General features: G+C 45.3%; 1 protein-coding gene across 3 annotated transcripts in view; it reads left to right on the top strand.

Annotated features, from left to right (window-relative positions):
* Positions 1-27,887, top strand: part of dph1 (diphthamide biosynthesis 1) — a 618,447-nt gene that overhangs the window by 266,885 nt on the left and 323,675 nt on the right. For all 3 annotated transcript variants that reach the window (XM_052035832.1, XM_052035833.1, XM_052035831.1), the window contains one exon: positions 21,357-21,511. In XM_052035832.1, the coding sequence (XP_051891792.1) occupies positions 21,357-21,511 (155 nt within the window). The remainder of the gene's footprint in view (positions 1-21,356; positions 21,512-27,887) is intronic.

Below are 27,887 nucleotides of genomic sequence, written 5' to 3'. Positions count from 1 at the left end.
GCTAGTCATATTTAGTGCACAGGGTCTTAAACCAGGGCACTGTTTGCTTGCGTAGGTGGATGCAAAAGATCCCACAAGCATAGCTGGACATGGAGCTGTTCACTACCCCAGTGTCCTGGCTGCCATTCACCTCCAACTGAAACAGATAACCCGGTCTTTTACCGCTGTTTGTGGCTCCTGGTTACTTGCAAGTTGGCTGTTACATGTGACTACCTTACATTAACACAACAGAGTAAGTCTGCAAAGAGCTTTGGAATAATTGGAAGGAAATGAAGGGTGCATGCTGCAAGTATGTAATATACCAAAGAGGGACATTAACGAGGGTTCAAGAAATTGTTTGCTGGGTTGAGAAGGTTGTACAATGGGGCGAGAGTAGGTAGAATGAGAGTTTCTATTGCGTTTAGAAGAATGAGAGGTGAACTTCTTGAAGCTTATAAAATTTCCAGGGTCCTGACAAGGTGCTTGCTGGGAGTGTGGGTCTTTGCATCATGGTCTTGGGATAAAAAGTTGACTGTTTAGGACTGAGATGGGAAAAGATCTCTTCATTCAGAGAGACATGAATATTTTCTCCCTCAGAGGGCTGTAGATGTGAAGCGGTTGTGTACATTCACGGCTGAGATTAACAGTTTATGGTACAGTAAGGGAAGCTGGGAATATGGGGATCAAGCAGGAAAGAGTTGCAGTATCATCTGGCTGAAGAGGGAACAAGCTCCAGGAGCTCTATGGCCTATTTTTTCCTATTTCTTTTGTTCTTACATAAATACGTTATTTTTTTCGACTAGCTAATTATGTAAATCTGCAACATCTTCCTTTCATTCTTTATTAGAACTATGGATGGGAACCAAAGGAAGGGCATGTGTGACATAATTTTCTTGGCAACAGTACGTGAAGCTTAGCAACCAGCTCTGGTTTAAGAAATGGGAGGGTTTGCCTGGGGAAGCAATGAGATTGAAATGTCCTGCAAAGGATGCCTCACTGAACTTGCAGGTGTGGGGAGCTGGGAATTGATTGAGAAATCTCCAAATCTTATTTTGGAGGCACAAGGCATTGCTGCAGATGGTTCAGTAAAGCACATTACCTGTCGTTCTTTCTCTGCCTCAGGTTTCCACAATGACCTGTAACACCAGTATTATTATTGGTTTATTATTGTCACATGTACCAAGATAAAATGAGAAACTTTTGCTTGGGTGCCATCCAGGCAGATCATGCCATGTGTAAGTACATCAAGGTGGTAAGAAGAAAACAGAATGCTGAGTATAGCTTAGCAGCTACAGAGAAAGTGCTGTGCAGGTAGACAAATAAAGTGCAAGGGCCATCATGGCACATTGCACCAACTTTTGCTCATTTGCTCTTGTACATGCCCCTTGCTTCTTGAAGCTCAGAATGATTTTGGTCAAACCAAACCTGCCAGTCCGGCTCCGCTTTCGGAACATGGAATCACCTTGGAAAAAGCTGCCTGCCTCCTTAACAGTACCTCAGAACTTAGGTCAGTGTCCCTCCAGGGAGTGAAGCTGGGGGACAAATGGGTTGGGGCTGGGCACTGCCTTTATTGTCCTGTGCGACTGTTTTTCAACAATGCAAGCTGCACAGAAGGAGTCCAACCTGTACACCAAAGCCTGATAAACCTTGTCTCTGGGCCTCATGTGAAAAGAAGTTGTGCAGTTACCTACTGCCCTTAAAGATCTCTGAAATGCCTCACCATCAATGATCAATGAAGCACTTTTGGAGATTGATTATGGTTGTGGCGTAGGGAACATGAAATCGTGGCCAGGCAGTCTAGGTTGGTGATGGAGGCTGAGGGACAAAAATAAATAATTACACCAAGAGATCTCCTTTACTCACCTTCAAACCAATGCTTTATGCCCTCCTAAAGGGGCAGACAGTGCTTCAAAGGATGGCACCTCTGACAGTGCAGCTCTCCCTCGGTACTGCACTGGGGTTGATAGCTTGGGATATGGACTCTTGTCTCTGGAGTGGGACTTAAACATAAAACCTTCCAACTCTGAAGAGAGGCTAGCCATTGAGCCACAGCCAACATTGAATGTTGTTGCAGGGTGAGGCTTCAGTATTAAGAGGATGAGAGATTTTAAGAAAGAGGAAGAATATGAGAATATTTTAAAATAGTGAATGTATGAGTTCACTAAATAGGCCTACTTTATAGTCAGTGTCTAAGGCAAAAGCTATCACTGCTCAAAGGTGAATGGACATCTCTGTACCAAGGCTTCTGGAGAAGTGGTTGCCAACTCTAGCTATGTGTCTGGAGTGGTTGTCACATGCCCTGCCTCCAACTGCCCACCCCGAACTCCCACCACTGGTTGCCCAATACATCTGTTATGCCTTGCCTTCCCTCCCTGTTGATCCAGAGCCATAAGTTTATACGTAATTAATTAAATAAATTTGACTTTTAAAGAAAAGTTTATCTCAGTCATGGTAACCACGAAACTACCAGGTTGTTGTAATAACCCATCTGGTTCACTGATGTCCTACCTGCTGTCTCTATCTAACTGCAAACCCATCAATGTGGTTGACTTCTAACCACCTCCCCAGTTGAAGAGCAGTTAGGGATGGTCAACAGATCCCATCGTTGTCAGCGATGCTCACATTTCACGAGTGAATAATAAAATGTTTCATTATGGGATTGAATGATTCTTGATTGTCAGTCAAACAATCCCTTTTTTAATCCACATGTCTAAAATTTAAAATTCCAGTGTCCAATTTTTTTTATTGGCCTTGTGATTTTTGTTCTGTGACCTGGATTTGTTTGTATCAGGGACCCAGAGATTAACCTTCAATTCCTGGAGACTCCAGCTCAATCCTGGAGTGCTGATAGCCTCTGGTAGATGGTTCTGTCTGTCTGTGTGGTGGATTATAACATACCCATAGAGAGGACGGAAAAAGATTTAAAAAACTGTTTTAAAGATAATCCAGTAGACAAGACTTCTCATTCTTCAGATACTGTGCGTCAGGAGTTCATTATTTGCCCATGACTTTGACGCCCGAGAGCAAAATTACTGATGCAGTTTGATGTAGCTGGTAATTTCTGCAAAATTCTATGAAATGACAGTGATAGTCGAAATATTTTTGCCCTTTACATGTGAGACAGATTGGTCCTGCAGCTGACTGCTGAGAGGTGAAAGTGGAAGGAACATTTAGCTGTAAAGAAATTGCCAATCCATAGTCAGGCCTTCTCTCTGTTAATTATTCATCAATTGCCAGTGACAAAGCAAGGCGCTTTTTTTTTGAGATAATTTTATTTTTTTATTGCTCACTTGTTTTAACCTGGAGGCTAAACACAATTTGTCATTTTTTTCAGAGTTGTATTTTGCATTTTGTTGTATATTTGTCATACCCCATCTGGCTCTTGATATCACGTGGCTGCTGCTTTGAAGAGAAGGCCTTTCGGTCCATCATATCTCTGCCAGTTCTTCATCAACGTTATCCAATTTAGTTTCATCCCCACCACCCATTATTGTTGAAACTGCTTCCACTGCCTTTCCTGAACATTACATCAAAAAAAATCTCTTTTCCCACTGGATATTTTCCAATTATCTTTTACCATCGACTGCCATGCCTTCGGTTGATTGCCCTTAAGATCCAAAATTCCAACCCGGCTCTCGCCCCTCCTCATCCCCACCACCTTCTGAAGGGTAATGAATTCGCAGAATACTCTTCCTTTGAGGACTGTCAATATAAGATAGATAAAGCAGTATTGCAGCGGCATTTGACTAGCTTGCCACATTAGGCACCGCTGTTTCTGCCTTAAATACTCCCCCAGCCAATGCAGGCAACATTTTCCAGGCAATTATTGAAGTCCTCAGATGCCATATTGAGGTGGGCAGGTTGCATTAGTAATGTGGCACCCTGTGGAGAGAGAAGCGTGAAAATACACTCACTGGAAATGTATTTTTAATAAGGAACAAATATTTTTTTTATCAAATTTTGAATATCTGTGGGCGCAGGAATGATTTTCAACTCTTCTTGTTGAGGAAATGGAAAAGAAAATCTGGTTTTAAGTAAATGCAAAGCAGAACATGCACAAAGTACAGGGGACATGTTTTATGATCTTTTAAATTAAGACCAATCGCACACCCTCTCTCACAGTCTCCTCCCCAGCAACTGGGTTACTGGCTGTGTGCAGCAATGCAATGGTGATTGGACATTGACTGTTTGCTTTCCTTTCTAGCCCAATAATTGGAGTTTTTCTTCCCTCCACCCATCCCACAGTCTAAACACACATACGTGCACGCATATACACACACACACACACACACACCTGCACTCGTACGCACACACACACTCAGTCACATGCACACACACATGCACACACACACTCGTGCACACACACTTACGTACACTCACACACAAACACACACACACTCGTGCACACACGCTTACATACACACACACAAACACACACACATGCACAACATTAATTGTTAGAATTTGGATGGAAAGAAAGGAATTTGCAGAGCTCATTCAGTGAAATGACAGCTGGGCTAAAATCTTAACTCCTTGAGTCATATCATTTTACAGCCTTGTGTAGCAAAAAGATGTAAAGTTATTAAGTTCATTGGGAGAATGTTCCACCTTTCTTCCATCCCCTGTGTGAACAAGAGTTTCCTAACTTCTGAATGGAGACACAAGAGACTGCAGATGATGGAACAAACTTGGAGGGACTCAGCGGGTCAGGCAGCGTCTGTGGAGGGAAATGAACAGTTGATATTTCGGGTTTAGGCCTTTCATCTGGCCTGTTCAACATCGACTGTCCATATTGCTGCTTGACCCTCCGAGTTCCTCCAACAGTTTGTTTTTTGCTCCTAACTTCTGAATATGTGGCTTTGAGTTGATAGTGATGTCCGCTTTTCCTAAACTCCTCCACCAGCAGGGAGAATGTTCCTCTTTTTCTACCCTGTCAGGTCCTTCCAAAATTCTCTATCTCTCGACCAAACCACCCCACTTACCAGGAATTCAGATCAAGTTTGCCCAATCTCTCTTTGTAATCTAACCTTTGGAGCCCTGGTAGCATTCACGTGGACCAGGGTGGGGTATTAGGCACCCCTTCTAATAGGGGCTGCAACCAGTTACAGTTACACCGGGGGCTTTATAATGATCACTATTGGGTGCTTTGATTCTGTTGGGGCCAGGGTGTGGGGTGGAGTGCAGGGGATGCACAGGAATTGGGAAATACCAATGTCCATGCTGAATCTAACCCATTCCCCTGGCAGCAGGGAGTGCACTGGTTGCAATCAGAAGCTGTTGATACTGATTCCTCCCCACAGCCCAGGGATTTTGAGGCAAATTGCATTGCTCTAAGTTGGCAAACACACGTGGGATCCAGCATGGGACCAGTTGAGACAGTTCACTGAATCAACTTGCTAAGCTACCACAAACTTGTGGCCTTGTGCTTGAATTTTCTCTCCTTACCACTGGGACAATCAGCCCAGGATTCCTCACTCTAAGAGAAGGCAGGGATAGTGTTTCCGCAGTATGACTCCGGATCACTGCATTTCTCCAGTTGTGGTCTCTTCCACATTCCTCACCATTGGCAGCCATGCCTGCAAGGCCTTAAACTCTGGAAGCTTTTCTCTAAAGCCCATCACCCTGTATCAGTGATATATCATAGACACATCCCTCCCCACCAATGGTAGTATCCACAGGAGGCGCTGCCTCAAGCAGGCAACATCCATCATCAATGATCCCCACCATCCGGGCCATGCCATCTTCTTGCAGCTACCATCGGGCAGAAGGTACAGAAGCCTGAAGTCCCACACCACCAGGTTCAGGAACAGCTACTTCCCTTCAACCATTTGGTTCTTGAACTAACTGCTAAAACCCCAATCACTACAGTTTAGAAACACTATGACCACTTCGGTCACTTTGCACTATAATGGACTTTGTCCTAATTGTGTTCTTTCTTGTAAAAATTGTGTATAAGTTATGTTTATACTTTTTTTTGTGAATGCTGCTTACATGATGTTATGTGCCTGTGATGCTGCTTCAATTAAGTTTTTCATCGCATCTGTGCATACATGTACTTGTGCATGTGACAATAAACTCAGCTTTGACTTTGACTTTGACTTTGACCCTCTCAAACTCTCCTTCAAACTTCCCTCTTTGGCCAAGCTTTTTATCACGTCTTCCTAATGTCCCGAAATGTTGCTTAGTCTCAGTTTACTCCAATGAAGCATCCTGGGATATTCCGCAACATCAATCAGAATCAGAACCAGATTTATTATCACCGACTTAGATGACGTGAAATTTGTTGTTTGCGGCAGCAGTACAGTGCAAAGACATAAAATTACTATAAAGTACAAAAATATATAAATAGTGCAAATAAAAAGGAATAACGAGGTAGTGTTCATGGGTTCATGGACTGTTCAGAAATCTGATGGCGGAGAGGAAGAAGCTGTTCCTAAAACATTGAGTTAGGGTCTTCAGGCTCCTGTATCTCCTCCCTGATAGTAGTAACAAGAAGAGGGCACGTCCCGGATGGGGAGGGTCCTTAGTGATGGATGCCGCCTTCTTGAGGCACCGCCTCTTGAAGGTGTCATTGAGGTACAACAGCAATGTAGATTGTTGTTAACTGACCTCCATCCAGTTCCCTCAATAACTACTTCGTAGGAATCAGGAAGTAGTTGCTTCAGGATGAGTGAAATTTTAATATTCTCACCACATTTTAAACAAAACAGCAAATCTGGGCACATCAGTGGCAGCAATGCCATTGCACTGCTGATCTCACTGTTGCAGAAACAAAACATAGCATCTCACCTTAATGCCAACCCGCCCCCTTGCATATGGTCCCCGCACAGACATTTTGAAGGAGGGTAGAGAAAATTCCGCGCGCCTCCCAGATAAAATGGACAGTTGCCTCTCAAGCAGGTGATGCATTTGACCTGTTGGGTTTCATGCTATGATTGTAACAGCCAGAAGCTAAAGTCACAGGCACATGTGTGAATAATTAGGGGGTTTTGTATGACCCTGAATTGCAAGAGGAGTTACGGCAGGTCGAAGCAGTGACTTGATTGACACCTGACTCATCACCTTAAAAGTTCCCTTCCTCCACCACCGGTGCATAGTACAAAATGCAGCAACTCACTGGGGCTACTCCAACAGCACCTCCCCTCCTTGGTAAAGCAATCAGCATAATCAAAGACCCCACCCACCCCAGACATTCTTTCTTCTCCCCACTCCTATCGGGTAGAAGATACAAAAGCCTGAAAGCACGTACCTCCAGGCTCAAGGACAGCTTCTATCCCGCTGTTATAAGACTATTGAACAGTCCCTTAGTACAACAAGATGGACTCTTGACCTCACAATCTACCTCGTTATGGCCTTGCACCTTATTGTCTACCTGCACTGAACTTTCTCTGTAGCTGTAACAATTTACATTCTGTTATTGTTTTCCCTTGTACTACCCCAAGACACTGATGTGATGAAATGATCTGTATGGATGGCATGCAAAACAAAGTTTTTCACTGTACCTCAATACACGTGACAATAATAAACCAACTTACCAATTCAACCACCAACTGTACTTACTTATCCTACACTGGAAGAGGCCAGATCCAGTTCCCCTGTAGTCCTGGAACAGCTTCTCACTTATATGCCCATCAAATCTCCTTCAATTATTTTGCCACTTACCTACACTAAAGTGTAATTTACAGTTGCCAGTTAACCAGCCTGCATGTCTTTGGGATGTGGGTGGAAACCAGAGCACCTAATGGAAACCCACGCAGTCGCAGGGAGAATGTGCGAAGCTGTGAGGCGGCAGCACTGACAGCCGCACCACTATGCCACATAGTGTGACAAGATTAGCCCTGCTGGAACAGGCAGGTTCCCCTGCAAGTCTCTCACCATCCTGACCCGGAAACTTATCGGCAACTCCTTCGCCCTCGCTGGATAAAACCTTGGAAACCTCTCCCTTATAGTGCCTTGGGAGTTCCTCCATCAAATGAACTGCAAGGGGTTAAAAAAGTCAGCAACTACTCACAGGCAATTAGGGATGGGCAATAAATGCTGGCCTTCCAAATAATGCCCATTTCCCATCACTGAATTAAAAGAATCTTATAGTGGCTTTCAAAGCTCAAACAGTTACTTTCTTTCCATTTGTTGGCAAAATGACAGCAAATTGCAGCATCAGCTGAAAAAATCTCACTGGAACTATGGAAGCTAAATGAATCATTTTCAAAGACAGAGCTGTTATCACATACAATTTGCTATTCTCGTTAATAATAGCAAAAATGATGGAAACACTCAACAGGTCAGGCAGCATCTATGGAAAGAGAAACAGAGTTAACTTTTCAAGTCAAAGACCCTTCATCAGAAGTGGGACAGAGAGAAAACGAATGAGTTTTAATGTGCAGACAAGGTAGGGGAAGGGAAAGATAGGACAAAGTTAATGTCTCTGATAGATGGTATTGGTATTGGTTTATTATTGTCACTTGTACTGAGGTACAGTGAAAAACTTGTCTTGCATACCGGTTGTACAGGTCAATTCATTACACTGGAGTTACATTGAGTTAGTACAGAGTGCATTGAGGTAGTACAGGTAAAAACCATAACAGTACAGAGTAAGGTGTCACAGCTACAGAAGAAGTGCAGTGCAATAAGGTGCAAGGTCACAAGGTAGATTGTGAGGTCAGAGTCCATCTCATTGTATAAGGGAACTGTTCAATAGTCTAATCACAGTGGGGTAGAAGCTGTCCTTAAGTCTGGTGGTACGTGCCCTCAGGCTCCTGTATCTTCTACCCGATGGAAGAGGAGAGAAGAGAGAATGTCCCGGGTGAGCAGGGTCTTTGATTATGCTGGCTGCTTCACCAAGACAACGAGACGTAAAAACAGAGTCCATGGAGGGGAGGCTGGTGTTCATGATGCGCTGGGCTGTGTCCACAACTCTCTGCAGCTTCTTGCGTTCCTGGGCAGAGTAGTTGCCGTACCAAGCCGTGATGCATCCAGATAGGTGCAATGGTGATAAACTGTTGGTGAAGCCACCTGAGGTGATAGATTAACAGGGGAAACTTAGAGAGAGAAAAACAAACATAAAAGTTTAGAGTTTCAGGTCAGAGCTGTAGGAAATGTACCAAAGATCTGGCAATGTCAGAAAAAAACAGTTAATATCACAGTTGAATAACCTACAGCAGGAGAAGGCAAATAACCTGAAACTGTTGAATTCTGTATTGAGTTGCAAAGGCTGTATTGAGTTGCAAAGTACCCTGGCGGAAGATGAAGTGCTTATGTTGGGCCCAGTTGGAACATCACAGGAACCCACCAGCACACTATCAGAGTGGGAGTGAGATGAAGAATTAAAGTGACAGACAACTGGAACTGAACAAAAGAGCTCCGTGAATTGGCCACCGATCTGCCTGTGGTTTCTCCAGTGTAGAAGAACCAACATTGTGAGCACATAATGCAATAGACAAGATTGGAAGACCTGCAAGAGTACTTGGTTCATGGTTGTTGGGAAGTGAAGAGGTAAAAGAACAGGTGTGGCACTTCCTGTGGTTGCAAGGGAAAGTGCTGTGAGGAGGGGAGTTGTTGGTGGAGATGGAAGGAGAACCAACGAATCACGGAAGGAATGATGCCTTCGAAATGCTGAAAGGGGAGAGGAAGGTTTGTCTCATGATGGAGTCTCATTGAAACTGGCAGAAACTGAGAAGGCTGATCCGTTGAATGTGGAGGCGGGTGAGATGGAGGGTGAGAACAGGACACCTCTCTCCTTACTCCATCCAGGAGGAGACAGGTTAAGATCAGAGGACAGATTCAGAGACTGCTTTGTGGAGCACCATCCTTCAGTCGACATCAGTAACCTCCAGCTTCCAGTTGCCTGTCTCTTTATCTTTCTACCCCACTTCCAGTCCGACCCATCTGTCTGTGGCTTTGTGTGTTTCACATTGGGGCCCAACATATGGTTGAGGAATAGCACCTCACCTTTCATCTGCAGACTTCAGAAGTCCATATTGAATTCAACACTTTCAGGTAACTCCCTTTCTCAGTTTGTATCAGAACAGGCCAATTCTGCTGCTGGTCATCCATATATAAGATTAACTCAATCCTTCTCCCTCCACTGACGCTGCCTGACCTGCAGGGTATTTCCCACATCTCTGATATGCATTTGACATGTCCCTCTCTAACTTACCTCTTCAACCAAATGGCTTCATCAGTAGCTTATCACCGCAGCAAGCCTGGCCTCACCCATTTCATCCCTTTCCATCCCTCCCCATACTGTCTCTGCAGCTTAATGCTAACTTGTTTTCTATCCCAGTTTGCTGAAGGGTCTTCATCCTGAAACATTAACTGTTTCTCTCTCCACAGGTGCTGACTCACCTGCTGAGTGCTTTCAGCATTTTCTGTTTTAGTTCAGATTTCCACCATCTGCAGTTTTTTGATTTCACTTACCATTCCCTGTGTTATTTTCCAATCCCTCCATGGTTTTGCTGCCCCTAATCTCTGTAATCTCCTCCAGTCCTACCACCCTCCAAGATAATCTGCGCTGATTCTGGTCTTGCCTGATTTCCCCTGCTCCTACCATTGACCGCAGTACCTTTAATTGCCTGAAACCTAAGCATTGGAATTCCCTCTCCAGAGATCTCTACCTGTCTCTCATCTTTGAAGCAACTTAAAACCTCCCTCTATAACCAAGCCTGTGGTCTCCTGTGCTCTGATTCAATGTGAATTTTTATCTGATTTTGTTCCTGTAAAGGGCTTGAATCATTTTACTGCACAATCGGGCACTACATAAATGCAAAATGCTGTTGTTTGAATGCTTTACTAGTGGTGCATACTTAAGAAGAGATGATAATTGTATTTAAAAGAATAAATGTTCGGAATACAAAAAAGATTTGGGCAACTTTGGTTGAAATATTTGCAGAAAAGGGAGACCTTTGAGAGCAATAATTTCTTTCATGCAGTTGCAATATACTTTGCCACCGGTCTTTCTGTTCTAATTTCTCTTGTAAACTGGAAGGTCACATAATTGGCATGTTAAAGTGAAACAGGTGGGGGGCAGAAGGGAGAATGAGTCCGACCTGAGGTGCTGGCTGGGCACTGCAGAATACTGGCTGTGTCTGTACTGTCCTTCACCGCTCACCCCTCCAGCTCAGACAGCTCCTTATGAAGTTTCATTAAATGCAGATGGCAGGCAGGCAGAGGTAACCAGCTGCTTCTGTGTGAAGGTTACTGACCCCACGCGTCTGTATTTTTGAACTTCATTTCTCTCCTACCAATTGGAAGATTTTTCTTTTACATGTATGTTAGATAGCAGGGAGCTTTAAAGCACCTTTCACTGACCTCTGCCATCTTCGCTTCATATTCAGCACAGACCAAAGGAGTATTATGGATTCTTGTCTCCTGACAGCTCCTAAGCATCCGAAGTGAAATGCGTTGAGGCAGCTTCAGAGTATTTCCCAGCGGGGCTGGGTCCACAGTGCAGACGCTGCCCTCAAACTTGACACTAATTTTTGCAGTTCTTTCCCGGAGAGACCACAAGGCTAGAATGAAAATGTCATGCTGTTGTCGTGAATGTAGGGGAAGATTGGGTTGCACCCTGACGGAATCACAGATATACATGTTCCACAGCAGAGCAGAGGTAGAAATTGCATTTCATCAGTGCCTTTCACAGCCGCAGTGTTTGCAGCCAATGGTTTTGAATCATGAGGATAGGTTGAGTAAGCCAGGGCTTTTCTCTTTGGAGCGAAGGAGGATGAGAGGCGGATTGATAGAGGTGTACAAGATGATAAGAGGCATAGATCGAGTGGACAGTCAGAGACTTTTTCCCAGGGTGAAAATGGCTAACATGAGGGGGCATAGGGGGGAAGGTATGGGGGGATGTCAGGGGTAAGTCTTTTACACACAGAGTGGTGGGTGCGTGGAACGCACTGCCGGCAGAGGTTGTGAGAGCAGATTCATTAGGGACATTTAAGAGACTCTTAGGTAGACACATGAATGATAGAGAAATGGGGGGAGGCTATGTGGGAGGGAAGGGTTAGATAGATCTTAGAGCAGGATAAAATGTCAGCACAACATTGTGGGCCGAAGGGCCTGTACTGTGCTGTAATGTTCTATGTTCTATGATCACTCATAATGGAGCAAATACAGAAGACAGTTTATGCAGAGCAAGATCCCAAAATAGGGATGTGATAAATGACTGGACAATCTCTTTATTGATGATTTTCTTTGGGATAGAATCACAGAGTCATACTGCACGGAAACAGGCCCTTCGTCCCAACTGGTCCATGCTGACCAAGGTGCCCATCCAAGCTAGTCCCATTTGCCAGCATTTGCCCCATAACCTTCTAAACCTTTCCTATCCATGTACCTGTCCAACTGTCTTTTAAAAGTTGTAATTGTACCTGCCTCAACCACTTCCTCTGGCAGTTCGTTCCACATATGTACCACACTTTGTGTAAAAAAAAAGTTGCCCCTCAAGTTCCTACTAAATCTTTCCCCACTCACCTTTAATCTATGCCCTCTAGTTCTTGATTCCCTAACCCTGAGAGAAAGACTGAGTGCATTCACCCTATCTATGCCCCTCATGATTTTATACACTTCTATAAGATCACGTCCAAGTCTCCTACGCTCCAAGGAATACAGTCCTAGCCCGTCCAGCCTCTCCCTATAACTCAGTCCCTCAAGTCCTGGCAACATCCTTGTAAATCTTTCCTGCACTCTTTCCAGTTTAAAAACATCCTTCCTATAGCAGGGCGACCAAAACTGAACATAATGTGAGGGTAAGCCTGCAATTTTTGCCCCTTCCTAACTGACCCTGAAAAAGTGGCGATGAGCCTCTTTCTTGAGCCCCTACAGTCCTTCTGAAAGAACATTCATAGAATTGTTGGGGAGGAGGGTTCCAGGATTTCGATTCACTGACACTGAAGGAGCTTCTGATAACTTTCTCAGTAAAAATATCATGGAAGGGGACTGAGAGATGGTGTGACACCTGCATGCCCCTGCTATCCTTGGGAGAGCTTGGGAGGTGCTGTTGAAGAGATGAAGAGAGTAAATATTGAGCAAGGATTTGGGAGAATTCACCGGCTGTTCTTCAGAATAGTGCCATGGAATATTTTACATACAACTGAGTAGACAAGGTCTCAATCTACTGCCACTTCCATACAATGACACATCCAACAGTGCATTGCTCCAACTGTTCTGTACAGAGATTGCCACCTCCAGTTTAAATTGCTGGGTTGAGGATTGAAACCAAGGGGCTTCTGACCCTGAGACAGCTGGCCACCACGTCATGGCTAGAACTACTTATTATTTTGTCCCGTTTATGTAGGGGGGCACTGTCAATGTAAATTGTGGTACATCGCTGGTGCAAACCCTCAATTATGCTGTGTCACTCCTTCACCACACCAACATTCTCGTTCTTAGGCAATGCCGTGAGATGGAGGATGACTCGCTTTCAATCCAGTGCTTTGGATTCTGAGGTGGGTGATGAGGCCAATGTGGGATCCCCCAATTCTGTCAGACCCTGAGATGGAGGATCAGCCATGATCGTATGGGATGATGGAGCTATCTCAAAGGACCGAGTTGCCAACTCTTGCTTGTATTTTCTATGTTTCTCTATGCCACAGGTGGGGCAGAAGGTGCTTGATGAGATGAGCAGGATGTAGTTTGTTGTGTGGTCTTTCTGCTGTTTTTAGCAGGGCTTCAGTATGTTCTTGATGTATGGCCTTAAGTTTCTTAACACCATCCTAAGTCTTACATCTCTATTTTGAATGATTATGGGCTGGGGTGTTCCCCATGAGTTGGTGGGGATGTTATACTTTTTTAAGGAAGCTTTGAACACATTCTATAACCTTTTCCTCTGTTCACCTAATAATCTCATGCTATGATGGTCCTTGGAGTGTTTATTTCAAGAGTCTAGTATCAGACATGCAAATGACATAGCCTGCCCAATGTAGCCAACTGTGTGTAATTAGGACCTCAGTGTTGAGGATGTTGTTATAGAAGAGGATACTGGTGTTGGCTTTCTTATCCTTCCAATGAATTTGGTGGATTTTGCAGAGACAATGTTGGTGATACCTCTTGAGTGCCCTAAGGTGCCTGCTGTAGATAGTCCAGGTCTCAGAAGAAGCAGGGCAGGCATCATAAATCCTGTACTAAGGTCTTGACCTTTACTCTTTTACTTGGATGTACAAAGGCTGTACCAGCACCCTGAAGACAGTGGTGAATTTCTTCCATCGTTGAGAGGTAGCTTCTGAGATAGGGGAAGAGGTCTACATTTTCTTGAGTTGTGGATCATTATTGTTGGAGGGTGATGTTGATGGACAAGTTGACCATTGTTTTGCAGATGTAACTGCAAGGCCCTTTCTCTCATATGCCTTGGTGAGCGAGTTGACAATGAATTGGAGCTTGGCCTCCAGGACATCAGCTGCCAACCATACCTCGCACCAGAATACACCTTCCTTCTGTGTAGAGTAATTTCAACACCGATTTTTTTCTTCCAATTCATTTTTTCAGCTTTGAACTCATCTTCCATCTGTGTTGGGCTCTATATTGATTTCTGCCCTGGCAGTATTTTGTTGGTTTACTAATGCAGTAATGAGGAGTTAATGGGGCCCTTGACGTTTCTCAGTATTGATTAGCCGATCCATTAAGTCCCCTACGTGAGGTCCAAGAAGCTTTACAGGACTGTGTATTCCGTAATGTTAAACCCACAGTGGCAGAGCAAGTCTTATTTGCTTCATTGCTGTCCTGCCGTGTTGCCTTCCGTAACCAAAGGTTGATCAATTACTTGCCTGGTTTTCTGTGACCTGATGGCAGACTCTCAATAAATGTCCAAGGTTTTGACAAAGCAGACTGCTGTGAGACTGATCCAACCCCTTTTCTTCCTTGCTGTGTACTGTGGTGAGTTAGCCAGCCACGGGCAGGATCAGTCTGGGAGCCCCAGCAGGAACCCAGATGGAAAGCAAATCAGGCAAGGCTCATTGTCTCACTTATGTGTGGACATCAGCCAAGGACTGGACTCTCACTTTCATGTCTAGACAGTACAGTACCTCCTCCTTCTCACCCCACCCACCGTGCTTTGAAGAGGCTCCTGAAACCCTGCAAAGGCTTGATCACAGGCCAGGCAGTGGGCCCTGAGCTCAGTTCTTCCACCACTTTGCTTAAAACACTCCTCTAAACACAAGAGACTGCAGATGCTGGTATGTGGAGTAACAAACAGTCTGCTAGATGAACTCAGCGAGTTAAGCAGTATCTTTCTGGCGGGGGGAAAGGAATTGTCAGCAATTCCTCCAGCAGATCATTTGTGACCACTAATCCTATCTCTCTGGCCAAGCGTTTTTCCAACCACCGTATAAATTGTCATCAGCCTCAGTTGTTAAACAACTCTCCTTTAAAGCACCTAGCAACCTCAATTTATGCTAAAAGGCACTATAAAAATGAACTAAAACTCAACTCTGGAAGAACTCTGCGGGTCAAACAGCATCCGTGGAGGCAAAAGGTGTAAGTTGACATTTTGAATCGAGACCCTGAACCAGGACCTAATGCAGGCTCAAGGCCCGAAACATTGACTTACATCTTTTGCCTCCACAGATGCCGTTTGACCCACTGAGTTCTTCCAGCGTTCTGTTTTTGTTCTAGATTGCAGTATCTGCAGCCTCCGTATGATAACAATGAAAGCTGCTTCATCTCCTCCTTTTTCTTTCTCCATCCTTCTGTCCCTCCCCTTCCCTCTCCTTTCCATCTTCCTCTCTCTTCCTACTTATCTCTCTTCTCCCTCCTCTTCCTCTCTCCACTTGCATCTCACTCCATTTCTCCCCTCCCCCACCTCTTTCCCTCTCCCTCCGTCTTTGCCCAATTCTCCTCTGACTTCTCCCTCTCCCACTCCCTGCACTCCCCTCCACCTCCTCTCAAAGGAGCCAACCTCCTTGCTAACCTCTGTCCTCCCCAGTGTCCACTCCTCTGCCACCTCACCCAAGGGCCCACTGTGAGCTGGGCAGTGGGAGTTGGAACATTGTTTGACTATGGAGGTGGAGCCGAGTCCCACACTAGCCCACAAAGAGTCACAGTCCAGGCTCCAGCTGCGGTGGGCTTCAGAGCGGTGTTCAGAGGGTGGAGGCCTTTAATATTTTGTGCAGCTAAAGTTTGCTGTGGGTGATCTCACTTTCCTCTCTGTGCACCCACTGTGTTTCCTCCACCAACACCCTGACTGCAGTTCGTGTTAAGATTGAGGGGAACGTTTTCAATGCATCTTTTTGCTGCTCTGCTGCCAATAATTCTTTGTTGGGGCGGGTATTGAAGGCTATGGAACACGGGCAGGGAGGTGGCATTGAGGTTCAGAAGGTGTGAAGGTGAACTGGGTGGGAGGAAGTGACGAGTCTGTGACGGGCTGGGCAGTGTTACCACTCTCTGCAGCTTCCATCGGTCCAGAGCAGAGCAGTTACCAAACCAGGCTGAGATGCAACTCAAGATGCCATACTTTTTGTAGAAGTTTGAGAGAATTCTCATGGACAAGAGGAATCTTCTCAGACGCCTAAGAAAGTACATACACTACTGTGCTTTCTTGATCACCACATCAGTATTTCACTTTTGTATCATTGTTTGGTCCCCACACCACTGCCCATCTCCTGTCCAATAGCTCAAGGGTACTCACTCTTAATAAGTGTGACAACTTGGTTAAGTTTCCTTGCATTCCTTAGCAGAATGTGGGTGCTGTTGTCAAGGTCAGCATTTAATTCCCATCCCTATTTGCCCTAGGGAGGTGATGGTGAAAATATTTCTACAGTGTTATTAAGGTTTATAATTGACCTGGTAATAATGAAGGAATGCAATATATTTCCAAGTCGGAATGGTGTGCGGTTTAGAGGGGAACTTATATGTGACTGTATTCTTATGCCTCTGCTGCTCTTGCAGTTTTAGCTGGTTGAGGTTATAGTTTGGGAGATGCTGTCAAATAAACCTTGCTGTGATGCATTTTGTAGATGGTGCATCCTGCTGCCATGGTGTGCTAGTGATGGACAGAATGAATGTTCAGGTGCCAAACAAATGGGCTGGATGGTGCTTTGCAGGCAAACGGAGAGTGTTCCATGACCCTCTTTATGTATGGTTGTGGACAATGGAAGGACTGTGTTGAGTCAGGAGGTGGGTCAGTGAAGGATGTTCAGCCTGTGAAGTGAGATAGCAGAAGGCAACCGGAACCTTTTGAACCCCAGCGGCAAGAGTGAATAACTGCGGCAGAAGGGGGGGGGGGAGGGGTGGCACAGATGGGGGTGGGGTGATGGACATGGAAACAAACTCAGAAAGTCACCACGCTGCCACTGAAACAAGTCCCCAAGGCATTGCATTGGGGCTCAGGAAGCAGCAGTGTTCAATTTATAGTAAATAAATGCGGACTGACCTGACCTTTGCAGATTTAATCACATTCACACTAATGGGATGTGAACAAAAAAACACTCCAGCAAATCGTTTCTGATTTAACTTAAAAAATATCAGCCACATATCCATCAGTGGAAGGGATACAAAATGAGAGACGTTCTTCACAATGAATTAAGCAGAAACACATTCAGAAATACAGCTCACACACACACACACACACACACACACACACACACACACACACACACACACCTCACTCACACACACACCCCTCACACCCCTCACACATACACACATCCCTCACACACACACACACACCCCTCACACACACCCCTCACACATACACACACCCCTCACACACACACACACCTCACTCACACCCCTCACACACATACACACACACACACACACACACACACACACACACACACACACACACACGTATCGTTACCACAAGGAGAGGGAATAATGGATTTATGATCTCAATCAGTCTCACAAGTCTCAGAAAACCTCCACACTCCTCTACCTCTGGCCTCTTGTACATCCCTGATGATAGTGGTATGTGTGGATGTGTAACCTGCCAGTCAGCACCTCCTCTTCGCACCATACAGTTACTGATCCTGGTATTACCGCTGCAGGTCGATCATGAAATAACAAACCTATAATTCTATAGTATTTTTCACAAAGAACAGTTGTAAATTTCTTTGAAACAGTACCATGGGATTTCCTTTTAAAATTTTTCTATCTTTTTTGCACCTCTGGTTCATGTCCCATGAATAGTGCAGAGATCCCTCATTGAGATGTGGGAGTTCTGGGAGACCTCCAGTCTCCCTGACAGCTACATCTGCACGAGGTGCATCCAGCTGCATCTCCTTACGGACCGTGTTACAGAACTGGAACTGCAGCTGGATGACCTTCGGCTCCTACAGGATAACGAGGAGTTCATAGATAAGAGCTATAGAGAGGCAGTCATTCCGAAGCTGCAGGAGGCAGGTAGCTGGATGACTGTCAGGAGAAGGAAGGAGAATAGGCAGGTAGTGCAGAGTAGCCCTGTGGCCATTCCCCTCAATAACAGGTGTAATGCTTTGGATACTATTGGTGGGGGAACGACCCACCAGGGGAAAGCTGCAGTGACCAGGTCCCTGGCACTGAGCCTGGTTGTGTGGTGCAGAAGGGAAGGGGGGAGAAGAGGAGGGCGGTAGTGATAGGGGCTTCCATTGTAAGGGGGTCAGACAGGAGATTCTGTGGACGTGAAAGAGACTCCAGGATGGTATGTTGCCTCCCTGGTGCCAGGGTCAGGGACATCTTGGATGGGGTCCACAGCATTCTGAAGGGGGGGGGTGTGGTGAACAGCCAGAGGTCGTGGTACTGTCACGAACCAGCAACAAAAGAAACACACTGAGCATGATTTAGTGTTAAAAACTATTTTATTAATTACTACTTATGATAATATGTAAAATAAAAGTAAAAATGTTAGTATGTTAGAATTCAAAAATGTTAAACCTCGAACGTTAACCCCAAAACTAAACTCTTCGTGTGTGTGTGTGACAAAGTCCCAAACTCCAAGTTCCGGAATGGTTCTTAAAGTTCAGTTCCGCAAGCCATAAGGTGAAACATGAGCAAGGGCTTCTTCAACAACCACCGTTGTCTGAAGATAAGACGTAGATGTAGAGAAACATAGAGAGAGTAAATACGAAATCCAAATGTTCCATGATGGAACCCAAACGACACTCCAGTGTTTACTCGGTAGTGACTTCCTCACCCCGAAAAGCATCCGAATCGTGGTCGTCCACACAAATACCTGTTTCCTTCTACAGGTCAGCAACAAAGTGAACTCCACCGGATTACTTCCAATTTCCATACATGGATTTCAGTGGCAGACACAGTTATTGTTTCTCATCCATCGATAGAGAACACTAGCAGGCTGGTGTCTCTCTCCCTTCTCTCTCTCTCCTTCTTCTTCTTCAACAACGTCATTATGTCCTTTATCTTCTATTGACGTAAGCACGCCCCACACACACATACACACACACTCTCTATCTTAAAGGGACTTTCACTGAGTCCGTAACAGTACACATTGGTACCAATGACATAGGTAGGAAAAGAGATGAGGTCCTGAAGAGGGAATATAGGGAGCTAGGTAGGAAGCTGAAAAGCAGGACCTCAAGGGTCGTAATCTCCGGATTGCTGCCTGTGCCACGTGCCAGTGAAGGTAAGAATAGGATGATTTGGCAGATGAATGCATGGCTGAGGAGCTGGTGCAGGGGGCAGAGTTTCAGATTTGTTGATCATTGGGATCTCTTCTGGAGAAGGTACGACCTGTACAAAAGGGACAGGTTACACCTGAACTGGAGGGGGACCAATATTCTAGCAGGCAGGTTTGCTAGAGCTGTTGGGGAGGGTTTAAGCTAGTTTGGCAGGGGATGGGAACCAGAGTGACAGGTCAGAGGTTGGTGCATTTAATGTACAAGTAGATGCAGAGTGTAGAAAGACTGTGAAGAAGGATAGGCAGTTGAAAGGGCAAAATTGTAGTCAGTTGGATGGGCTGAAGTGCGTCTACTTTAATGTGAGAAGTATCAGGAACAAGGCTGATGAACTTAGAGCATGGGTAAGTACATGGAACTATGACGTGGTGGCCATTGTAGAGACTTGGCTGTTGCAAGGGCAGGAATGACTGCTAGATATTTTGGGGTTTAGATATTTCAAAAGGGACAAGGGCGGAGGTAAAAAGAGGTGGGGGAGTGGCTTTGCTGATCAGGGACAATGTCACAGCTGTAGAAAGGGAGGATGTCCTGGAGGAATCATCCACTGAGTCAGTGTGGGTGGAAGTCAGAAACAGGAAGGGAGCGATCACTCTATTGGGAGTATTCTACAGACCCCCCAATAGCAGCAGAGACACTGAGGAGCAGATCGGGAGGCAGATTTTGGAAAGGTGCAAAAATAACAGGGTTGTTGTCATGGGTGATTTCAACTTCCCTCATATTGATTGGCACCTCCTGAGTGTAAAGGGGATAGATGGGGCAGAGTTTGTTAGGTGTGTCCAGGAAGGATTCCTGACACAGTATGTGGACAGAGCCTTGGAGAGGGATAGGAGCAGGCGATATGGGAAAGTATTTAATTGAGGGGGAGGGGAATTATGTTGCTATTAGGCAGGAACTTGGGATCTTAAATTGGGAACTGATGATCGTGGGGAAGTGCACAGCGGAAATGTGGAGGTTGTTTAGGGAGTACTTGCACAGGGTTCTGGATAGGTTTGCCCCATTGAGGCAGGGTAAGGATGGTAGAGCGAAGGAACCGTGGTTGACAAGAGATACAGAATATCTTGTCAAGAGGAAGAAAGAAGCTTACCTAAGTTTTAGAAAGCAAGGATCAGATAGAGCTCTGGAGAGTTACAAGGTAGCTAGGAGGGATCTTAAGAATGGACTTAAGACTTAATAGGAGGGGGCATGAGAAAGCCTTGGCGAGTAGCATTAAGGAAAACCCCAAAGCATTCTATACGTATATGAAGAATAGGAGGATGACTAGAGTGAGGGTAGGACCAATCAGGGATAATAGAGGAAACATGTGCCTGGAGTCGGAAGAGGTAGGGGAGGTCCTTAATGAATACTTTGCTTCAGTATTCACCAGTGAGAGAGACCTTGACATTTGTGAGGATGGCGTACAACAGGCTGATACACCAGGGCATGTCGATGTGAGGAAAGAGGATGTGCTGGAACTTTTGAAAAACATTAGGATAGATCAGTTACCGGGGCCAGACGGGATATATCCAAGGTTATTACAGGAAGCGAGGGAAGGGATTGCTGTGCCTTTGGCGATGATCTTTGTGTCCTCACTGGCCACAGGAGTAGTGCCAGATGAATGGAGGGTGGCAAATGTTGTTCCTTTGTTCAAGAGAGGTAGTAGGGATAACCCTGGGAATTACAGGCCAGTGAGTATTGTCTTGCTCCAGATTCCAGCACCTGCGGTCTCTTGTGTCCCTATTGCTGTATCCACCCTCTGGTCAGTGTGCTGACTTCCACTGTTCTCCTTCCTTTCAGTTCCAATTGATGCCACGGCCGGAATAAAGATGCTCTACGTGTTTGTGGATATCAAAATCGACAGCACACACTTTGTCGACATGGTGCGCTTCAACTTTCCTCAGGGCTCGGCGCTGGCTCTGGTCAGCACAATCCAGTTTGTGGCAGCGTTGCAGGTAAGGGACACTTTATTTTGCATTCTATATTGTTTTACCCTGTACTACCTCAATGCACTGTGCAATGAATTGATCTGTATGAACAGTATGCAAGACAGTTTGTCATTGTACCTCGGTACACATGACAAAAGTAAACCAATACCAATACCATGGTAACGCCAGCATAATCTCAGTTACTCCACGCACTTCTTAGGCAGTCCCTCGAGATTGAGGATGACTCACTTCTACTCTGGTTTGTGAGGTCTGACATGGCCAATGTGGGAACTGCAGATTCTGGATGGGGCAGGTGGTGCTCACGGGGCAGTGGGGTGTGTTGTTTGTGAGATGGTGCACTCTTTCTGCTATTTATACAGAGCTTTTGAGTGTATCTGATGCATGAACTTGTTGTAGCTTTCTGAATGCTCCTTCTCCACTTTGGGCCAGAGACTGCTAGGAGTTAGTGGGGATGTTGCATTTCCTTGAGTGTATCTCTGAATCTCATCCTCTGTCTACCTGACAGAGCTCAGAGTAGAGTGTCTATTATGGGAGTTCTGTGAATGATGCAGCCTGCCCCATTGTAGCCAACTGAGTGTAACTGGGGCCTCAATGCCAGGATATTGGTCTGGGAGAGGACACTGATGTTGGTTCACTTATTACAGAGAACATAGAACAGTACAACATAGGAACAGGCCCTTCAACCCACGATGTCTGTGCCAAACATGATGCCACATTAAACTAAATCTGCCTGAACATTACCCATATCCCCCATTCCCTGCATATTCATGTGTCTATCTGAAAGCTTCTTAAACGCCACTATCGTATCTGCTTCCACCAGCACTCCTGGCAGCCTGTTCCAGGCACCCACCACTCTCTGTGTAAAAGAAAACCTAATCCGCACATCTTCCCTAAACTCCTCCCCTCTCACCTTAAATGCATGTCCTCTAGTACTTGACATTTCTACCCTGGGGAAAAGATACTGACTGCTACCCTATCTATACCTCTCATAATCTTATAAACTTCTATCAGGTTTCCCCTCAGCCTCCGACGCTGCAGAGTTTATTGTTATTGGTATTGGTTTATTATTGTCACTTGTACCGAGGTACAGTGAAAAACTTGTCTTGCATACTGATCGTACAGGTCAATTCATTACACAGTGCAGTTACATTGAGTTAGTACAGAGTGTATTGAGGTAGTACAGGTAAAAACAATAACAGTACAGAGTAAAGTGTCACAGCTACAGAGAAAGTGCAGTGCAGGTAGACAATAAGGTACAAGGTCACAAGGTAGATCGTGAGGCCAGAGTCCATCTATCCAACTTCTCCTTATAGCTCATATCCTCTAATCCAGGCAGCATCCTCATAAACCTCTTGAGCACCCCTTCCAAAGCTTCCACAAACTTTTTGTAATGGGGCAACCAGAACTGCACACAGATCCTCGAGTGAATTTGGAGGATTTTGTGCAGACAGTGCTGAAGGTGTTGTCAAAACACTTTTCTCTATCTCTCTCTGCACAAACCCCACTATGACTCCAGGATTACCCTCAGTAACTCTGTAACCCCACTATAGCACCAGCACTACCCCACACCAGCCCCACTGTCCCTCCAGCATTACCACAGAGTAACCTTGTACATCTAGCCTCCCTGCACTGATTCCAGTGTACCCTCACCCTGGATCTCAAGCAATGCCACCCACTCCACCATAACCCTGCAGTATCCACAGGGTAATCACAGTGTAATCACCCACCTCACTCTGAAAACCTTGCAATTTTCCACCTAGCATTTCCTAAGTAGATAAGATACCTTTATTTGTCACATGTACATCAAAACACACAGTGAAATACATCTTTTTGTGTAGTGTTCTGGGGGCAGGCCGCAAGTGTTGCCACACTTCCGGCACCAATGTAGCATGCCCACAACTTCCTAACCCCTACATCTTTGGAATGTGGGAGGAAACCAGAGCACCCGGAGGAAACCCACGCAGACACAGGGAGAATGTACAAACTCCTTGCAGGCAGTGGCCGGATTTGAACCCGGGTTGCTGGTGCTGTAAAGCGTTACGCTAACCACTACACTACCGTGCCTGTACCGTGCAGTGACTATCAGAGTGGAGCCCAATGCATGTGAGTGAGCCAGAGCCACAGGAGGTTTACTCTGCATCAGTGTCACGAGCACCTGATCTGGGCATTATCTGCTAAAGCCATAAAGGAACAACATTCTGTTCTCAGCACCTACATGGATTTATACATCATCTCGAACACATTGCAAAACATCCCAAGAGAACATCACAGTGAATCAGTGCAGGCAGAGTTCCACATTGTAAATTCCCTCCACCCTCCTTCCTCCCATTCTCCTGCAGTAAAACAATTGAAGTGTTGTTGTCAGTAAAACAAACACAAAATTTGTTTTATTTATTAGCTGGCAACCTGACACCTCTCGTGTTAAATGGGAAAATGTAAGCAGGAGCTGGTTGAACCTACTGGTACCTCGGCCAGACTTGCAGCGTCTCTCAGTCTAAACCATTTAAAAAAGTATACTGTGTCTGACTATTTGATCAATTGTTTCAATAATTGATGACCAAAGTGGAAGATTTGTTACAGCACAAATTTGTTACAGCCTGTCCCTCAGTTTGCTCTGTGCAACTTCCCATAGACTTGTACAATAGTTCACTGCATTTAAGTACCATTGAAAGGAATAATCCCATGCGCAGGTGCTATTGTTTAAGAATGTATTAACGTGTTGTAACACAGCAGTAAGATAAAGCCAATCAGTTTACCTGTTAGAGCAGTGATTAGAAACTAAGAGGGTTACACAACAAGATTAGATTTCCTGGATTAGACTTGTGTTCCCTCGAGTCCAGGAGTGTAAGGGGTGATCTAAGTGAGGCGGATCGCTCCTTGAAAGAATTGGCACAGACTCAGTAGGTCAAGTGATGCTTCTGTGCTGTATGCCTTTGTAATTCCGAGATGGTTAAAGCATTGGAGAGGCTAGATGGAGAGGAATTATTTCCTCTGGCCAGGGAATCCGGAATAAAGAGGCAAACGTTAGAGTCATTCCATTCAGGGGTGATGTCAGGAAGGGTGGTGGCAATCAGGTGCAGCTGAGGCTGGGGCTCAACTAAAACTGTTAGAACTAAGATGACGGATTATGGTTCAGCATACAGAACCTTGCCAGGGTTATGAAGTTAAGGTACAATAAGCTGTGATTTAATTGAATGGTGGTTCAAGCTGAAGCAGCTAAATGGCCACTCTAGACACCTCCTCCTGTTTCAAAGTTCAGTGCAAATCGTTGTCTAAGTGGATCATAATATCTGCCGGTGTAAGATTCCATACGTGTACTGACCACACCAGCTCCACTTCTCCCACCTTTCTCTGGGCTGCTCCCCCCGCTGTGTCTCAGTCTGCCTGTCAAGTCTCTAGTGACAGATGAGGTGCAGTTTCCTCCAGTTAAGCACTGGGAAGACCAGCGTCATTTTCTTCAGTGCCCCAGCCTCACTGGCAATGGACTGAGCTTCCATCTCACTCCCTGACAGAACTAAACTGCTCTCAACCTCACCGATGTTTTCAGCCTGGAGCTGATCTCTTGGCCTCATGTCCTTGGCACCACCTACACTGCCTCTTTCTGCCTATGTACCATCAACTGCCTCTGCTTGTGCTGATCTGCCATTGGAACCTTTACCCAAATCTTTCTCACTTCCATTCTCACCCATTATGTAATCTCAGCCTTAATCTGACGTAAACCTGTAGGACTGGACGATTCTTTGAGTTCACAACAACCACTTTAACCAAAGATGGTTTGGCATCTATCTGTGCACTTACAGTGGCTGCCTCACAGTTCCAGTGACCCAGGTTCAATCCTGGCCCCTGATGCTGTTTGTTGCAGTTGTCGAATTTTCCCTGTGACTGCGTGGATTTCCCAAGGATACTCTGATTTCCTCCCACTTGGTAATTGGTTTATTATTGTCATATGTACCGAGATACAATGAAAAGCTTTGTTTGCAAGCTATCCAGACAGATCATTCCATACAGAAGTACATTGAGATAGTACAAAAGAAAAAGCAGAAGTACAATAACAGAATGCAGAATTTAGTGTTACAAAGAAAGTTTAGTGCAGGTAGTCAAATAAGATGCAAGGACTATGAAGACATAGATTGAGAGGTCAGGAGTTCTTTATCGTACAAGAGGTCTGTTTAGGAATCTTATGAAGAGTAGGATCGAAGCCATCCTTGAGCCTGGTGGTATGTGTTCTTAAGCTTTTGTATCTTCTGCCCAATAGAAAGGGGGAGAAGAGAGAATAACCGCGGTGGTAGGCGTCTTTGATTATGTTGGCTGCTTTCCTGAGTGGGAAGTGTGGACACAGTCAATGGAGGGGAGGCCGGTTTTCATGATAGACTGGGCTGTGTTCGCAACTCTCTGCAGTTTCTTGCAGTCTTGGGCAAAGTAGTCGTCGGACAAGTGGGTAGGTTAATTGGCTGCTGCAAATTGTCTCTTGTGTGGGTGGGTGGTAGAAAAATCAGGGAGGATTTAACTGGGCATGTGATAGAGAATAGGTTACAGGGACATGTGGGGGAAATGGGGTTGATGGGATTGCACTGAGTCAGATTAAGTTTGAGGGGCTGAATATGTTGCCTGGAAACATGGAAACTTAGCTGCTGTTTTGCTTTACCAAGCCAAATTCCTGCTGATTCAACAGCCCGACCCTTGCTGACCTGCACAGAATCCTGGTCTCTCAGCTCCTCCATTTCAAGGGTTGCCCCTCCTAGCTCTGTAGCCTCCTCTGGGCCTACAAACACTACCCCTTGTTGTTCAGCAAACTCCAGCCCCTTATCTAGGTTCTTCTGTCCACCATTAGTAGTAATCCTTTCAGTCTTGTTGGGTCCATTGGAATTCCCTCCCGAAACCCCTGGCACCACTTCACCACCTCCTTTAACACCCTGCTTTATATTCCTCTCTGGTCACCTTGCCAGATCATTGGCTTCATGCCTATTTTTTCTCTGATTCTGTCTCTGTGAGGTGCCTGGGGATATTTTAGCTGTGAAGCAGGTAATGTGTAAGGACAGGTTAATTTTGTTGTAGAGTGTTGCATAATATCTCCTAGAAATTTAAAAGTCTTCTGAGAATGAAGCAAGAGAGGGAGTCTTGCAGACATAGTCTCAGCTTTTGATGGACTCTGATTAGAAGCCAGTGGGAGGTTTGGCTGATGCCTTATGTTGTGTTTCAGTGAGAAGAAGTAAATATTTACTCAGAATTTTACAACGCAGGATCAAACCATCCAACCCAAAACTGGTTTATGGTCCAATGAGCTCCTTTTAATTCTGTTTTGCTACATCTCACTTTCTCCAGTGTGTTTATCCAGCATTTCCTTAAATGTGCCTCAGTCCCCCCTTGTGAGAGGGAGTGCCACACTCTCACCATGCTCTGCGTAAGATGCTTCTCCTATATTCCCGATTGGATTTATTCATGGCTGTATTATATTTATGACCTCATGGAAACACAAGAGACTGCAGATGCTGGAATATGGAGCAACAGACAATCTGCTGGAGGACCTCAGCAGCTCCAGCAGCATCTGTGGGGGGGAGGGAAAGGAATTGTCAATGTTTCAGATCGTGATGCAGTCTCGACCTGAAACATCGACTGCCTATTTCCCTCTACAGATACTGCCCACCTCTCTGAGTTCCTCCAGCAGTTTATTTTTTGCTTTATATTTATGGCCACTGGTTTATAGGTCTGCCTCACAGCCAGGAATATCTCCATAGCGATGGTATTAAACCATTCTGTAATTTTAAGGACTTACATTGTGTCTCCTTGACCTTCTGTGCTCCAGGTAACAGCCCTAGCCTGTTCCCTGGCAGTGGTTGCTTTCTTCTGCCTTGGCCCTTTTTTATTCCTGCTCCCTTTTGAACTGCTAAAAGCATTTTCATCAAAAGGCGTTTGCTGGGGTACAATTGAAATTCCTGCCCTCTGGATATATTGGAGGTCAGCCGGTCATTAGAGAGATTGAGCCACTGCTCTTCATTTTCAGAAGTGTTTCCAAGTGGGCCTCTGCCTTTGTCACGAAGCTGTAAGAGTGCAGCACTGGTGTACATGATAATTGTGATGAATTCTCTGGAGCAAACTTGCTGCTGAACAGTGGCAGGGGGCTGGGAGACTGGCATTTGAAGCACCTCCTCCTTTGAACGCCAGGGCCCCAACAATCCAGCACATCACAGAATGACATTCTGATAGATTGCCTAGACAAGTTTAAACTGACCTTATTGAACAGAAACCGAGAGAGATGAATGAATATTTCTCAAAACTCTCCTGGTGACGTCGGGCATTTATCAGCTGTCTGCTTTGTACCTTGATGAAGTCCATTATTCTTATGCTTCATTTGACAGGTGATAATTTGGAGGTTATCCCACTG

Source organism: Pristis pectinata, chromosome 21 (assembly GCF_009764475.1).
Source record: "Pristis pectinata isolate sPriPec2 chromosome 21, sPriPec2.1.pri, whole genome shotgun sequence".
Taxonomy (NCBI): domain Eukaryota; kingdom Metazoa; phylum Chordata; class Chondrichthyes; order Rhinopristiformes; family Pristidae; genus Pristis; species Pristis pectinata.
This window is presented reverse-complemented; position numbering and strand designations above follow the sequence as displayed.